The 15,385-nt window shown below is 37.4% G+C and overlaps 1 protein-coding gene across 1 annotated transcript in view; it reads right to left on the bottom strand.

Moving 5' to 3' along the window:
• Nucleotides 1–12,060, bottom strand: part of trpm5 (transient receptor potential cation channel, subfamily M, member 5) — a 77,337-nt gene extending 65,277 nt beyond the window's left edge. Inside the window, exon 1 of the mRNA XM_055154529.1 lies at nucleotides 12,013–12,060. Within this exon, the coding sequence (XP_055010504.1) occupies nucleotides 12,013–12,039 (27 nt within the window). The 5' untranslated portion in view covers nucleotides 12,040–12,060. The remainder of the gene's footprint in view (nucleotides 1–12,012) is intronic.
• Between the last annotated feature and the right edge of the window lie 3,325 nt (nucleotides 12,061–15,385).

Below are 15,385 nucleotides of genomic sequence, written 5' to 3'. Positions count from 1 at the left end.
CCTTTCAAAATATGTTTTCTAAAACCACTACAGTCGCATACACGAACACCAAGCGCTGCATCCAGGAGCTCAGGGAATGACTTGTGATGGTCTACAGAACGTTTACAGCCAGAGAGGATAAATATAAAACACTTTACGACATTAGACAGCAACTTTACAAGAGCAACTTCGGAAGGAAAAGGCGCATGGTGCTGACAACCAAAGTGAAATGGTGAGCAGTGTAATTAATACGAGCACCTCAGCCACAGCTTGTTATCACTGCAAAGCATCATCTCTCTTGTCAACTTTAGCACAATGATTTAAAGTGTAATTCATCCAATTGAAAATGAATATGCAACAATATAAAAGAGTTTGGTGCTTAAATGTGAGAATACACAGAGGCTGGTGTTGCAGGAGCAGCTCTGACGTCTCTGGTGTAAATTGACGCTTTTAAAAATACAAATGTGTGCAGCTTTGCCTAAGGTACGTGTCGCTGAAGCTCCAGGTGTAAATTCTAGCCAAACAAAACAAACATGGTGACACCCACTGACATACTTCAGCGCCAATACAGACTATTTACTTTGTACCTTTTAATAAGACATGGAACAATAATGGGAGGTCTGTATCACAATGCAGCATGATGCTATTGAGGTATTAGTATTACTTGCAATTTACTGTAAAAAGTTCAGCTATAAAAAGGGCTACAAAAATGGCTCAGAGAGACGCATTTCCCCCAAACCATAGTGTGGACAGGCACTCCTGCTTCACAGAATATGGATTTTTTTCATTTGAATACATTTTCATTGAATCTAACTGTGATATGGTCATTACCTCACAGCGGTATATACTTCTCGATATATTTTAGCTCCACAGACATTAAAGCGTAGCAGATTCATCAGTCTGATCTCTCACCATTAGGATTCATTTGCTCTACTGTAGGTGGGTACTTTTTTCAATTTAACCAGTCACTGCTATTTGATAGTGAAGTATGTAATGCGTCTCTAACAGGGCTAACTGGTATATTAAGCTTTTAACCCTAACCCTAACCCAAATCCTGTAGGAAGAAGGACAATAACGTCTTTCCCCTTGATAAAATTCACTAAACATTCTCTTTGTTCTGGCTTTAAATCCTCGATCTTGGGAATCGTTGCCAACACAGAATGTCTGGCTTCGTCTACATCCATCTCGACCACTTTGTTTACTATTGTGCTGTGCCACAAAAAGGACCCGGTCATGGCTTCACAGCTCTTCACTGACTGGCCGGTCCGTTGTCTGCAACTCCCGGGGTTCTTGCAAACCGCCTACTGTATTCCGATTCCTGACCTAATCGCTGAAGAGAAATGAAATCGAGTGGAGGCTCTAGGTGGTTCCAGCCTGGCTAATTAAAGCATCCGTATTATACTACTTTCTGATTTCTTATAATGCTGCTTCCTCATTAAAACACATATTTAGAGTTGCTTTTTGTTTCATTCACACATGTTTAACACACAAACCCTGCATATTTAGGCTGAGTTCTTTTTTCAGACACCTTGTGATAACACGTGGTAATACAGGAAGTGCTCCACTGTGTTTTTAAGCTCCATACATCTTCACTAGAATCACAATCATCAATCATACCTGTTGACTTGCAAACTACAACTACATGACCTGATGAGGTCAAAGACAATATTTTGAGCTTTGGAGATGTAGACAGACTAATAATAAAATGTTACTCAAACGTGTGAATGAAACAAACACATCTCCAGGTAGGTTTTTGAGGAGGTAACAACATTATAACATGGCTAAAAGCTCACAAAAGCCAATTTAGCGTAATATAGGACCTTTGATTTTATGTGCCAGAATCCCGCAGACTTGTTAAAAACAGCACAAGAGCCTGAGGTAGAGTGAAGCGAGTGAGGACTGTGGTCATTTTCAGGAGACGTGTGCGTGTTATTGTTTTGTAATAAAAGATCCCCGTCGTGTTTATCTCCGAATGATTCTCTTCATAAACTGCTCCATGTGAGAAGCCAAATTTCATTCATTATTGATAGAATTAAACATTTGCTGCGGAGAACAGGCTTTTATTAGCTGCACTCATTTGCATAGACACTGGAGTCACACTATAAAGATGATTACAAAGGGAAATGAACTGGAATTTTCTGTTGTCTAAAGGTCCAGTAGGATGTACGACTTTGGCTTTTTAAAGAAGACATCTGCGTTTTTCTTATTTATGACACACATAGATCATTATTTTACATTTAGCATTAAAGGGCCCATATTACATTACTTTCTGATCTATGTTATAATGTTTCCTCATCAAAAATATACCTTGAGTCATGACATCACAAGTTGGAACAGAGTATTTTGAGATTTGGAGTTGTAGATAAACTAAATAAAAGGTTATTCAAACTTCTAGGTATATTTTTGAGGCGGTAACAACATTCTAACATGGCTTAAAGCTCAAAAGATTCAATTTTGTGTAATATTAGAACCTTAACAAGAAGAGAAGACAAGTTTGTATCAGTCTCAGGGCCTGTTTACACAAGAACTCTCGCAGGTAAAAACATCAAAATATTTATCGGAAGTGCCTTTTGTTTAGACGGTGACGGTGACCAGAGTGGAAAAGTTGAATATGCTCCACCGTAGCTTTTCCGTCTACACTGCCCAAGACGCAAAACTCTAGTCAGATCTGCTCAAGTCGCGTACGCGTTTACGTCACATACATCACCACCTAGCCACCTGAAATGCATACCCAATCGAATTCCACACACTTTTGCGTGACCGTATGCAAGCAGATTTCCTCCCGAAAACGCTCGTCTAAATGCGGAATAAAAAGTGAAGACACAACGCCACTTTTGCCTCTTCTGTTCAGACCGTCATCATATAAACGTAGCTTCAGTATATGGACAGGCCTCATGTGAAATTTCAGAACCTCCAGAATTCCCTCACTGGGCTTCAGAGGCTCCATTAGCACTAATTCATGATTGGCTGCAGGGGCTGGGGAGAGAGAGGGGCATTTTAAAACAACTGGATTTCAGCATTGAAACTGACAACACAAATTGGGCTCATTCAGCTTTCTGATTAGATACACACATCCATGCCATCCATTACATGATTGTATCTGTTCTTTCTGTCTGTATCCTTAACATTACCATTGTTGGTATGCTTATTGTTACACTACCAAGCTATAACAGTGACTTTTTGTCTGCACTTGTAAATAATTCATTTAGTTTAATTCAAAATGCATGAAAAAGAAAAGAAAGCTCATTGTGTTAGATTAGAAGAGAGGGAGTGGGTTTAAATAAGTTTTCTTCTTCCCACTACTTTTTGGGCAAATTTTTTTGTTGTGGTTATTTTCATTTCTATTATAATTTCACTTATGTTTTATATATTCCATTGTATAAGAATGTAAATCTTTACTTGCCCCAAATAAATACATAAAATACAAACAAATAATAATATCTTAAACAATTTGTCCATAATGTCCAATGTTTCTGCAGTTAAGAATAACTCTACCTTAGAATGTTAAACTAAATCATGTTTATGAAATTTAAAGGTTCTATATGACACAAAATCCTCTTGACTCATACCTTATTAAAAGCATACCGGCAGTTTGTTGTTTTGTTTGAGCAACCCAACCCTGTCATTATAAGTCTGTCTACATCTCCAAAGCTTAAAATGCCGTGTTCCACCTTGTGATGTCATGAGGTTTTCAAGGTAGCAGTTACCCTGTACCTTTGGTTCAGTAGAGATTGGACATTCTAGGGTTAAGTGAATGTGTATGGAGTTTAAAAACACAGTGGAATACTTGTATTACCAGAGTGTTTTCAGTTTGAGAGAAGAACACAACTCCAGGTCTGTTTGTGATGAGGAAACAACATTATAACATAGATCCGAAAATAGTATGGACTGTTTTAACCTTAACCAATCTTACATGCTGTATTTTTAAATAGAAAGATCCATTTACTTCCTGTTCAAACTCAGAACTGAATCCTGTTTCCACAACAAAGCAGCGCAGCCGGACCCGCCCCCAGTTCCTGGTAGAGTGCAGCTCTACTGGAAACTGGCCCGTTGACATTGTTGAAACTATGGATCAGTTCAATCAAAAGCAAAATGAAGGATAGAGCCATTCTTCCAAGAGGCCGCTGCAGTTCTGAGAGGAGAGCGTGAGTCACCGTTTTATACTGTCTGAGTGATAGACTTTAACTCCCCTAGAGTCTACAGTGAGGAGGATCTGTTATTACTGTAGTCCATTCAGAGTACTACCCGAACATATGAACTCTTGCATGTTAGTTCACACCCTAGTTTTTGTGTTCACACCCAAAAACTGATAGAATTATATATATTTTTAACGGAACCTATACCTGAAAGACAGATTTACACATATTTACAACTGACTGTGAATATCTGGATGTCTATAATGTGAACAAGGCAGTATCAGACACACTAAAAGAACTTATCTAACACTCATTATGTGTGCAACTTTTCAGAGCTTTTAACCATATTATAGTTGTTTCCCCTTCTCTTTGACCCTCCTGAAGTTGGTTTTAGAGTGATTCATGCATGTTTGAGTATTATTCAAGACGTCATTGCTTTCATCATCCTCTGTTTACTTTGTTCTCCAATTTTATTTTCTTAATCCGTGATACGATTAGGGTTCTGTGTTTTTGTGTAGCCATTTTTTTTTTTTTATAAATAAAAGAAAATCCGCTTCTCGCTAGCGTAATGTTCAGCTATCTATCGGAAATGGAACTGGCACTGAAAGAAAAAGGTCGCTGTATTTGCATAAAAATAATATGGAAAGTGTTTGCGTGTAATAAAATTGTGTTTAGGCTTTGAAATGTATTGGATGCCCTATGTGGATCATTTTCTCTTTTCATGTTGATGAATGGGATCAATCATGTTCTATACCAGACAGGTCAAACTCAGGCCCGGGGACCAAATTTGGCCTGCAATATAATTATATTTGGCCCACGAGATCGTATCAAATCTGTATTAGAGCTTCCCGCCAGGTACAGTCAGGCTATTGAGACATTATTTATTTATATTTTTGTCATTATTTTATGTTAGTGGATTGTTCTGGATTAAATGTTTAAGCAAAACTATTATAAAACCCTTATTTTATAAAGAAAAGGTTTAACATGATATACCCCGAAAGAAGAGAAAACATGCAGATGTTGTTGAAAATTTTCAGTAAATATTTAGTTTGGCCCATGACTTCCCAGTCCCAGTTTTTAATTTCGACACTCTGTCAGTTTGAGTTTGACGCCACTGTTCTATACGCATAATGCCACCTTATCACAAAAATATACCTTTTTTATCTTGTTATTATTTGTATATAATTTTATTTTGACTGCAGAATTGCTGTTACATGCAACGTCATAAATCCTTAAAGAGTTATAAGTTCAAGAATACAAAGACATTTTGGTTACACTTTATAATAACTGCACCTTATTTAGCCTTAATAAAGCATGAACAAAGACTTAATTAATAATGATTCACACTTAGTAACTACTTAATTACTACCTGAATTAGCACTTAACTTGCACTTAATTCGTCTGTGCTGTAAATAGTTACTCATAAGTATTTCTTAATTACTCATGAACAAACCATTTGTGTGTGCATTTGTATATGTATATTTAAGTAAAAAAATTGGGCATTTATTAATGATTAGTAAGCCATGTGAGAATGATTTACTAATAATGCATTATTGTTTCTCTGGAATTTGATCAACCTTAACAAATGCTTAATAAAGCATAATTAGCCTTCACTTTAGAAAAGCTCTCAGAAAGACTTAACTAACAGATAACAGCTGCCTGAATGATCATTGCATTGTATTATTAGTAAATCATTCTCTCATAGCTTATTAATCATTAATAAATGCTCAAATGTGAACTTAAATATGCATTTGTAAACATGCAAATGGTTAGTTCATGAGTAATTAAGAAGTATTGAGTTACTATTTACAGCACAGGCGAATGAAGTGCAAGTTAAGTGCTAAGTCAGGTAGTAATTAAGTAGTTACTAAGCGTGAATCATTATTAATTAAGTCTTTGTTCATGCTTTATTAAGGCTAAATAAGGTGTAGTTATTATAAAGTGTTACCGACATTTTTTTGTTTTCCACAGTTCTGTATTGTCTTAAACAGAATCAAACACACAGAGAGCACAGGTACAATCTGTTGAGCTGGACAGTTTGAAGCCTTAGAACACTGAAGAAGCTCTGGTCTCTACCTGCAGACAGGAATAAGATGTGACTACCACATTATCTACTTTGTGCTGTACATGTTTCTTCTCTTCATAGTGAGTTTTAGAAATGTACATGCAGAAACTCACTGTGTGCTTCTTATCTTTTATCTCAAAACACATTCAGCAGCAGGTAGGGCATCTGGTACAAAGTCTTCCTATTGCCACATCACTTTGTAGAATCATGACATTGTGAGAAATGTTCACTAGGAAGTATGCTGAAACAATATAATTCTGTTCAAATATTTGTAGGTGGTTTACTTCTTCATCTTCTTCATCTGTGGCCTGTGTTTTGGTGGTTCTCAAACCTATCTTTCTGAAAAATACAAGGATTTGATTTTGTTTAAGTGTTTTTCTTTTCACTTTCAGAATGGTGCAGAAATACTAACATCATCTCTAACATTCATGAACTTACCCAAGCTACAGCAGTGCTCTGTGTATCACTGTTTGTTTGCAGACTCTGTGGAGGCAACACTTCCAAATATTAGTACAACTGTCACACTGCCGTAGATGGGCAGTCATGTTAAGAATGTATTTTACGGAAACAGCCCTTACATTAGCTTGAATTTCAAATAAAACAACGCAAATATTTACAGTGATTACATTCTAGTCTAGAAAGTGTCAAATCTTTGAAAAGTCTTACCTCCAGATCAGCTCTCATCACTGCAGAGGCTTCTGTAACTGTCCTGTGTCCTGTGAATATTTCTCTGAGCGTTTTTGGGGAGGGGAGTTCCTGAGGGAGGAGCTCATACAAACTCGTGTTTCCTCAGCCGGATTCAAACACGCAGGTTTAATATACGCCTCAATCAAGCTGCTTTTGTAAGACTTAAAGGTGCATTGTGTAAATTTTCTGGTGGAGGGTCTGTCAAATGCCTTTTCTTCGTGGAGATGTTATTGCTTTGTCTGGAATGTTTCACAGTATGGTATTAAACCTTTCTATCTTAATGGAAACCAAATTAGACCAAGTTACAGGTCAGATCTGTGGAGAGGCAACCCCGCTCACAGTCAGAATTCCTGTTTTTCTAGATTTTTTGAGCTATAAAACCACGTGTAACTGAATAAATGTAAGGTAGAGCTGTTTAATGTCATACTGTGGAACATTCCAGGCAGAGTAATGACATATCCACAAAAACAAGCAGGTGATGGACCCATAACGAAACAGTTACACAGTGCACCTTTAAACATATAGGACACAGAATCATAAAATAATCATGTTTTTGCGTCAGATTTGTGTTTGCAATTTGAGTAAACTTTTCTCAGCAGCACAACTTTTTGTTGGGATCATGTTTATTGCAATGTCAGCTCCTATTGGACACTGTAACGCAGAAGCCAGCAGATTTGTTTCTTTTATTAAGCCGTTTTAGGTGAATATTGTGATTAAAAATGTTAAAATTATAACACAATGATCCACGGGTGTCATAGATTACAACTATGTAGCAGACACAAGCACAATATGGCCCTATCTTGCCCCCCCGTATCTTGTCTTAGAGCTTGCGCAAGCGTGTGGCATGAAACTCTAAATATGTGGCGTGCCCTGAGCAGCAGACTGAGGGCGTGGTGTGGCACGTTCCCTGAATTGCCAGAATTGTAAAAAATAGGCTAAATATTAAGCTATTCCACTTAAAAACAAAACATGTAACATACAGTAGAGATAAAAAGCCTTCTTTATTTGGAAATATGTTAGAACTATAAATGCATGGGGTGTGCAAACGGGGGAAAGAGGAGGTCTTTGGGTCTGATGTGGGATAGGGAATGCATAAGAAAGACACTAGTCCAGTAATAGGCAAAAGTACAGAGAAACAGAGAAAACAAAATAGGCTGATGTGTGTGCGTGTGCATGGGCTTACAGGGATGCAGCCAGTTCTGTCATGGCACATCCAAAATTCTATAAGCTACTGAGGCAGACTTTCATCTTGGAGCTCCGGAGCTGTTTTAATGTACCAGTATATAATATAGGCCTATTATCTTTTTTCCCCACACCCTGCTTTGCTGCATGGTAATGAGGCAAAGACTGCAGACATTACCCACGCTGGCAGAGATATTAAATGCCACAGCGGTCACAGATTGGTTCAGATCCCATCATCTTATATGTATGTATATGTAAAGTATATATATTGTCCCACTCCAGCCCCAAGTACAGCCCGACCTGGACACACCCCGTTGTTAAAGAGCCCATCTCATGCAAAATATCTCTTTTCACATTGTATCTTCTGCACATATACAAGCACAATTTAGGTTTTGGAACATCTATTGCACAATAGTTATGAAGTCTTACTGATTTCTTGGAGGAAATCACATATCAGAAACTATGAAAGGTCGGCTATTGCTCATCCCCCCGCCCGTCCTGAGAAAGCACAGGCTCCACCCTCCAAATGTGACGTAGGCTCTGAGTGAGCCTGCCCTTCCTCCGCCATCTCAGGGAGGGAGGGGGAGACAGATGTGCACCCTGATAGTGGTACGAATAAACTTTTATTCAATATGGCGATACAGCGCGTTCAGCCGCATGTGTTGGACCTGGAATTGGATGAATACCTTGAGGAGTACAAAGCGCAAGCACCACGTCGGCATCAGCTGAACATTACTGATTGGTAAAGTATTAATAAACGCTAGTAGATAAACTTATTATATCGTGTACACTGCAATGTATAACAATTAGTTCATGCTGTCGCTTTCGTTTAGGTGTTCATGTGGGAATTGTCGGCTGATGCGGAATGCAGGTGGGGCGGAGGAGCGGGGGAGGGGGGCAGGTGCGAAGTGCCTTCTGCTATGTCAAACGTGTCATAGGTGTAGCTTCCGCGTCATCGTTGTAGCAGCTTTAGTTTGTTGTCACGTGGGAGGGTGGCACAAATACGCTGCAATTTGTTAAAAAAAACACCAACTCAATCTAAAAAAAAACACGGCTACATATACAAGGCCCACACATCACTCTTAGAAGGTAGAAAGCTCTGAAAAGTTGATTTTGCATGACATGAGTTCTTTAAAGTTCAGAGACAAGATTCAGCTGTTTGTAACTTTTTGGTTTGGGTTTGTCACCTGCCTGTTTCTATGGAGATGTCATTGCTCTGGCTGGATCGTTCCACTTTATGACATTAAACAGCTCTACCTTACATTTATTCAATTATAAGTGGGTGTATAGCTCAAAAATACCTAGAAAAACAGGCATTCTGACCCTGAGTGGGCTTGCCTCTCCACAAACATGACAGGTAACCTGGTCTGGTTTGGTCTCCATGAAGTTAGAAAGGTTTGATACCACACTGAAACATTCAAGACAAACCAATAACATCCCCAGGAGAAAAGTTACACACTGCATCTTTAAAAGCAAAATTAGCCTAATAAAGGGTCTTCTAGAATGAAATCTGAAATCTGTGGTGACCCATAATAGCAATAATATACCTGACTAATACGTAAATTGTTTAACCCAGTACTGAACATGGGAGCAGTGTGTGGAAGCCCTCATTTGCCTACAGTCAGGGAAAAGGCCCAGGCCATGCAAACTGCTCATTTGCCTGGTAAGTGCAGGAAGGAGCTCATATGATAAAATAGAGCATGTAAATCCACCGGGGGTAGGCTTATCTGTGTTTGAACAAATAAATTACTTGATCAAGTTTAACGCTGCACTGTGTCACTTTTTGCTTATCCCTAGATGACTCCACAGAGGTTCCTTTTTTGGTAAAATGTAAAAAAAAAACAAAAAAAAAAAACAGTGCATTTTTAATGGAAGTAACATTCATGGGACAGTTAAAACATCATATTAACAGTATTGACGCTAGTGTTGCATGTGCGTTGTTTGTCAAAAGTATAAAAAATCAGCCACTAAAAGTAGTATCGAAACTAGATACTCATTTGAAGAGGTATTGATACTGAAAAAGTCACACACTGGACAGAAATGAATGGTAAAATATAAGAAAGTACTATGATTTAATGTTGAAAATCACATTGATTTGTCTAAAGAAAGAGTGCTTTTTTTTTATTATATCGCGGTGTCGGGATCGATACTGAGTATCGAGTCTATTCCTTAGTATCCATATCAGGTAATAACACTAATATGCAACAGATAATACATTATAGGAAATGTATTCAAATGTGATTACAGTTATACCAGAGCTTTTTGATACTTTTTCATATATATTTTTAGTTTTTCTGCACTATATACACCTTAAAGCTGAACGTTCAATGTAGTTAAATAGATTAAGTCGTGTACACTCAAAGTTTTAGTCCTACTAACTTAATTCTGTCAAGTTGCTGTAACATGTTAATTTTTTGAGTAATTTTAAGTAACATGTTTTGATTAAAGGAAACTAGTGTAGGTGAACATAAATTAAAACATAGATGAGGTACAATTTAGAATAATTAAGTAATTAAAAAATATAATGTAATGTGTGTATAATGTACTGTGTGTATGTGATAATGTGTAATGTATGTAAGTATGTATGTATCATTAAACTATATACATATTATATATAGACCAGTAAATCCCCTGGGTTTCATGTGGGGACCATGGGTTTAAATCCCCCTCCTGAGGTGTGTCTAATCTAATATATGTATAATGTGTCTATCTGTATAATACCATGGGTTTATAGTATAATATATGTATACTTTAATGTGTATAATTTACTGTGTTTAGATTCCATTCAACATTTTCAGTAGCTCAACTGGTAATTCTCCTGACTTTCACATGGTCGACTTGAGTTCTAATCTCCCTGCTAAGGTGTGTCTAATCTAATATATGTGTAGTGTGTCTCTATGTATAATATCATGTGTTTATAGTATAATATATGTATACTATAATGTGTATAATTTACTGTGTTTAGATTGCAATCAGCTGGATAGCTCCTCACTTTCACATGGGGGACTTGGGTTCAAATCCCCCTCCTACAGTGTGTATACTATAATGTGTCTATATGTATACTATAATGTGTGTAGATACAGCTGGATGTGTGTACAAAATCATGAACTACATACAAAACTGAAAATTTTATCATTCCAGTGGTTTGAAAAGTTTAACTGCAAATAGTTGAGCTGAATGAGCACTTTTAATTCAGCGGTTATCAAAAGGTACAAGTAGCAAACCATCACACCTTTTACATTCAGGAAGACTGTGACTTTTAAGTTTATCAACTTAAAATAAGTGAGGCAATCGACTGCCTCAATTATAATTATTTTTTTATTTTTTTTCTGAGTTCTAGTAACTTTTTTGAGTTTGCAGTGTATTTGTACTTTATTTTTGTAATTGCGCCCAAGAACGTGAAAGTAAACTCTTTGATGACTTCCCAATGAACCGACAAGTAAAACTGAATTGTGTTGTTATTCATTCTTTGAGTGTATATGAGTCAGTATATACTGTATGACTGATGCATTTTCTATTCATTCATTTATTATCCGATTGAAAAGCAGTCCTTTGTGCAACCACTATGGAAACACAAACGTTCCCCCTCATTCATAAGATGTAATATTTTAGTTTTACATTGTTAATCGCTATGGCAACAATCCTTTGATAAGTTGATTTCAGACTTTAGAACGTGATGAAAAAAGTAAATTCACAAATGCAGAACCAGATCATTTCTCTTATGGATTACTGACCTGTATTTCAACAATATTCATTTTACCTGACTCAAATCTGTACTACATATGATTGTCTAATAGAATATCAGAATATGTTGACATAGAAAACCCAGCCATAGCAACATGCTGTCCTTTACAATATGCACTATTACCCCAAAAGAATACGTTTGAATAAGCCAATGACAATGAATTGAAGCTTACACATCAGATACTACAATACAGTACTACAATACTACAAAGCTCTCACCAGTGGCGTGCCCTCCCTCTCATCCATGGCTTCAGTGTGCTCCTCTGCTCTGGTCCGCACACATCAGAGAGCTCCGTCTGAACAGGTAACGCACCTGAGTGAGGGGCGTGGCCTGGATACAGAGGGGCGGGGTTTGGGCTCAAGGGAGGCGTGGCCGGGAGCTGGTGTGTTCAGTTGTGATGCTCCTCTCACACATTCCTTTTCAGGTATTGTGGGTTTGTTTGAAAAGCTGCTGCCGAAAGGAAACATGTTGTGCAGTATAATTTCATTTGTATTTTATTTTCCTTTAAAAGTGCTCTTGAGTGGCTTTGCTTTGGTATCTCGTGTTTTAAATCTTAAGATAATGCTTAGGAAATAAAAGAAAAAAGTCTGTGCTTTCTTAGTATGGTCATTAATTATATCACAATGATTTAACAGAGAAATTATGCCTAGCACTAAAATTATTCTACAGACTGAAAGGGTTTAGGCTGAAGTTTGAACACTTATTTTGGCAAACCCTATTAACATATAGAATAGGATACATGACCTCAGGCAAATTTGCTATTGTCAATTTTCAAGTAGTAGTTGAAAAACAACTACATTACATTTAGAGCATCAAACACCACAGAGCTTTGATGTGTAATACAATGGAGCAAAACCCAATATATAACTCCATAAATAAGCTCAGTGTAAACAAGAGATAAAGACTTTCATCCATCTATCCATCCATCCATTTTCGTCCGCTTATCCGGGGCTGGGTCGCACAGCACATATGGAATAAAGAGTAAGAGTGTGAGCAGCAGCTTAAAGGCCACATCAGTATTAAAGGGACAGTTCAGAATTTTGGACATAGGGTCTCATTTCCTAGTGAGCCAGAGTACTGTAGATGTGTGGAGACACTTTTTTAAATATTCCATCCGGTCATTGTATTTGGCGAGGTTGTTGATGCTAGGCTAGTGCATGTCAATGGCCATAGTTAGCCTGCCACTAAAAACAGTCTTACCCACTCCACAAAACACCCGAAGCAAATCTATTATTATGCCAGACTGTCGATGTGAATGTCTGTGTCAATAGAATAATTTTAGAAGTAAAACTAACTTTGTATTGCATGAATCATCACATGTTGAGGGACTATTTTCTCTGCAGCAGTGGAATTTTACTCTGCTCTAGTTAGTTGTGATGATATGAACGTGGCCATAACTGGAACAGGCTTCTTCCTCTGCTCTATGTGTCGCTATGGCAGCTGCAGGTAAACAAATTACAGAGCTGGTAAAATAGGTGCTAGGTGATATCAGTCGACCCCTGCCAAGCTTTCTATCAGGAAGTACAACTCGCTGCTGCTGTTCAGACATAAATCCTTCAAATGTAAGGTTGGTTTTACTTCAAAAATTATTCTATCAACACAGACATTTACATTGTCAATCTGGTGTAATAATAGATTTGCTTCGGGTGTTTTGTGGAGTGGGTAAGACTGTTTTTAGTGGCAGGCTAACTATGGCCATTGACATACACTAGCCTAGCACCAGTGACGTCTCGAAACACAAGGACTGGATGGATTATTTCAAAAAGTGTCTCCACACATCTATAGTACTCTGGCTCACTAGGAAATGAGGCCCTATATCCAAAATTGCAAACTGTCCCTTTAAAGAGTATTACAGGGACATACAGTCAATAGCGGTCCCGCAGGTGTCGTCATGCAATCAATCCCAGCATGCACCTTCAAACCCCACAGTGGTGATGGAGCGCTGGAGAATTCCCCTAGAAACTAACAGCGTGGGTCATAATGAACAAACTTTATGGAGTTTCAGACATTGTGGATTATTGTTGCACCGAGATGTATCAAAGACAGAGGAAAGCCTGAGCATTTTACCAGATTGACAAAGCTCCAGATGGACGGTAGAGGTGGACTTCTGCAGCTAAACGGGCTAGTAGTGGACGTTAATCAAACCGGACATTAATAAAATTATGAATGTATTTTTGAATCAATATTTGTTTCCTTTATTTGGTTTTATTTTAATGATTAAACCATAGTCTCATAATGTATGTGGAGTCTAATCTCATCATGCAACAATACAAAGTCCAGCTCGGTCCCAGCCTCATTCTCTGTTTGTCTGCAGCATCACTCAGCAACAGGAGGAATCTGGACCTGGGCCCATATTCAGGCTCGGGGCAAGGATCTATAAACTCTATTTCATTTAACCTCATTTATCCAGAAAGGTCGATTTTCATTTAGAACGACGCCCTGGTCAAGAGGCTGCAGCACAACGAGTACACAGACAGAACACTGAATACAATGCATAATCAGCACACAACAGCACACATACAACGTCAGATCTTTCACACATTACAAGACTATTCACAATATAAAACAGCCTAAACACTGAGACAATTCTTTCCTTTAGAATGAGAAGCTTTTATCTGCGTTCTGTATGCTTCTGACGTATTTAGGTTTAAAGTTTTGACCACTTGTACAGCAGAAACAGAAGAAACACTTATCTAAAACATGGGAATAAATGGCATCCCCAGGAGAGTCTAAACTGAGGAAATCGCATTTGTGACATTTGGGAAAGTGGATGTTGTGGGAAGTGGTTTTTCGCAGATAAAAGACTAATTCTGAAAGCGCATACTTAATTTGAAATCATAAATTTCTGTCAAAATATGTCAAAAACAATGTTCAAGATTTCAGCTTATTTTGATCAACACTACATATTTAAAAGTCAAATGTGAAATATTTTGACAATATTTAACTAGTGAATTTGAAATTATTAAGCAGCCTGTCTCTGATCATATACACAAGTTTACAAATAAATATGATCTAAATAATAGTTTAGAAATATACTTTTGCTGTTCAGTTATAAATAAAGATTTTTTGAATATTAACTTGTTTACCACTTATTTGTCCACTTTTTTCTAGGCTCCCTGAGCTTGAAATAGTTTTCTTAGTTAGCAAACTAATGGCTAACAGAATTATACTTGCACAAAATGTATTAAAAGTAAATTTTAAATTTCAACTTTCCTTTGCTTTTATGTTTGTCAATTATAATGACATAAATATCTGAAATACGGACTGAAATATACCAAAAATGCTTCTGTCTTCTGAAATACAACAAGGAGGAGTGGCAACACAACTGACAGTGATTGGTCAATTTAAATTTATTCTGTGTTCTGATTGGTTTAGGCAGATAGAACTTATAACACTAAGTGAATCTTCAAAATTGCATCTATTTTTTTCTCATAAAATCTTTGAAAAATGACCAAACTCTATAAAATGTTGCTGTAATGTACAGTAGGCACCCAGGAACAAGAATATATGAATAACTCCATTTGAACAAAAACATCACATAGAATGCCTTAAAACAGGTGCACTCATCAGAACCGACATCTCTTAAGGAGG

The sequence above is a fragment of the Boleophthalmus pectinirostris genome, unplaced genomic scaffold (assembly GCF_026225935.1).
Source record: "Boleophthalmus pectinirostris isolate CB_2022bp ecotype Guang Dong unplaced genomic scaffold, ASM2622593v1 HiC_scaffold_19, whole genome shotgun sequence".
In the NCBI taxonomy this organism is placed as follows: Eukaryota; Metazoa; Chordata; class Actinopteri; order Gobiiformes; family Gobiidae; genus Boleophthalmus; species Boleophthalmus pectinirostris.
This window is presented reverse-complemented; position numbering and strand designations above follow the sequence as displayed.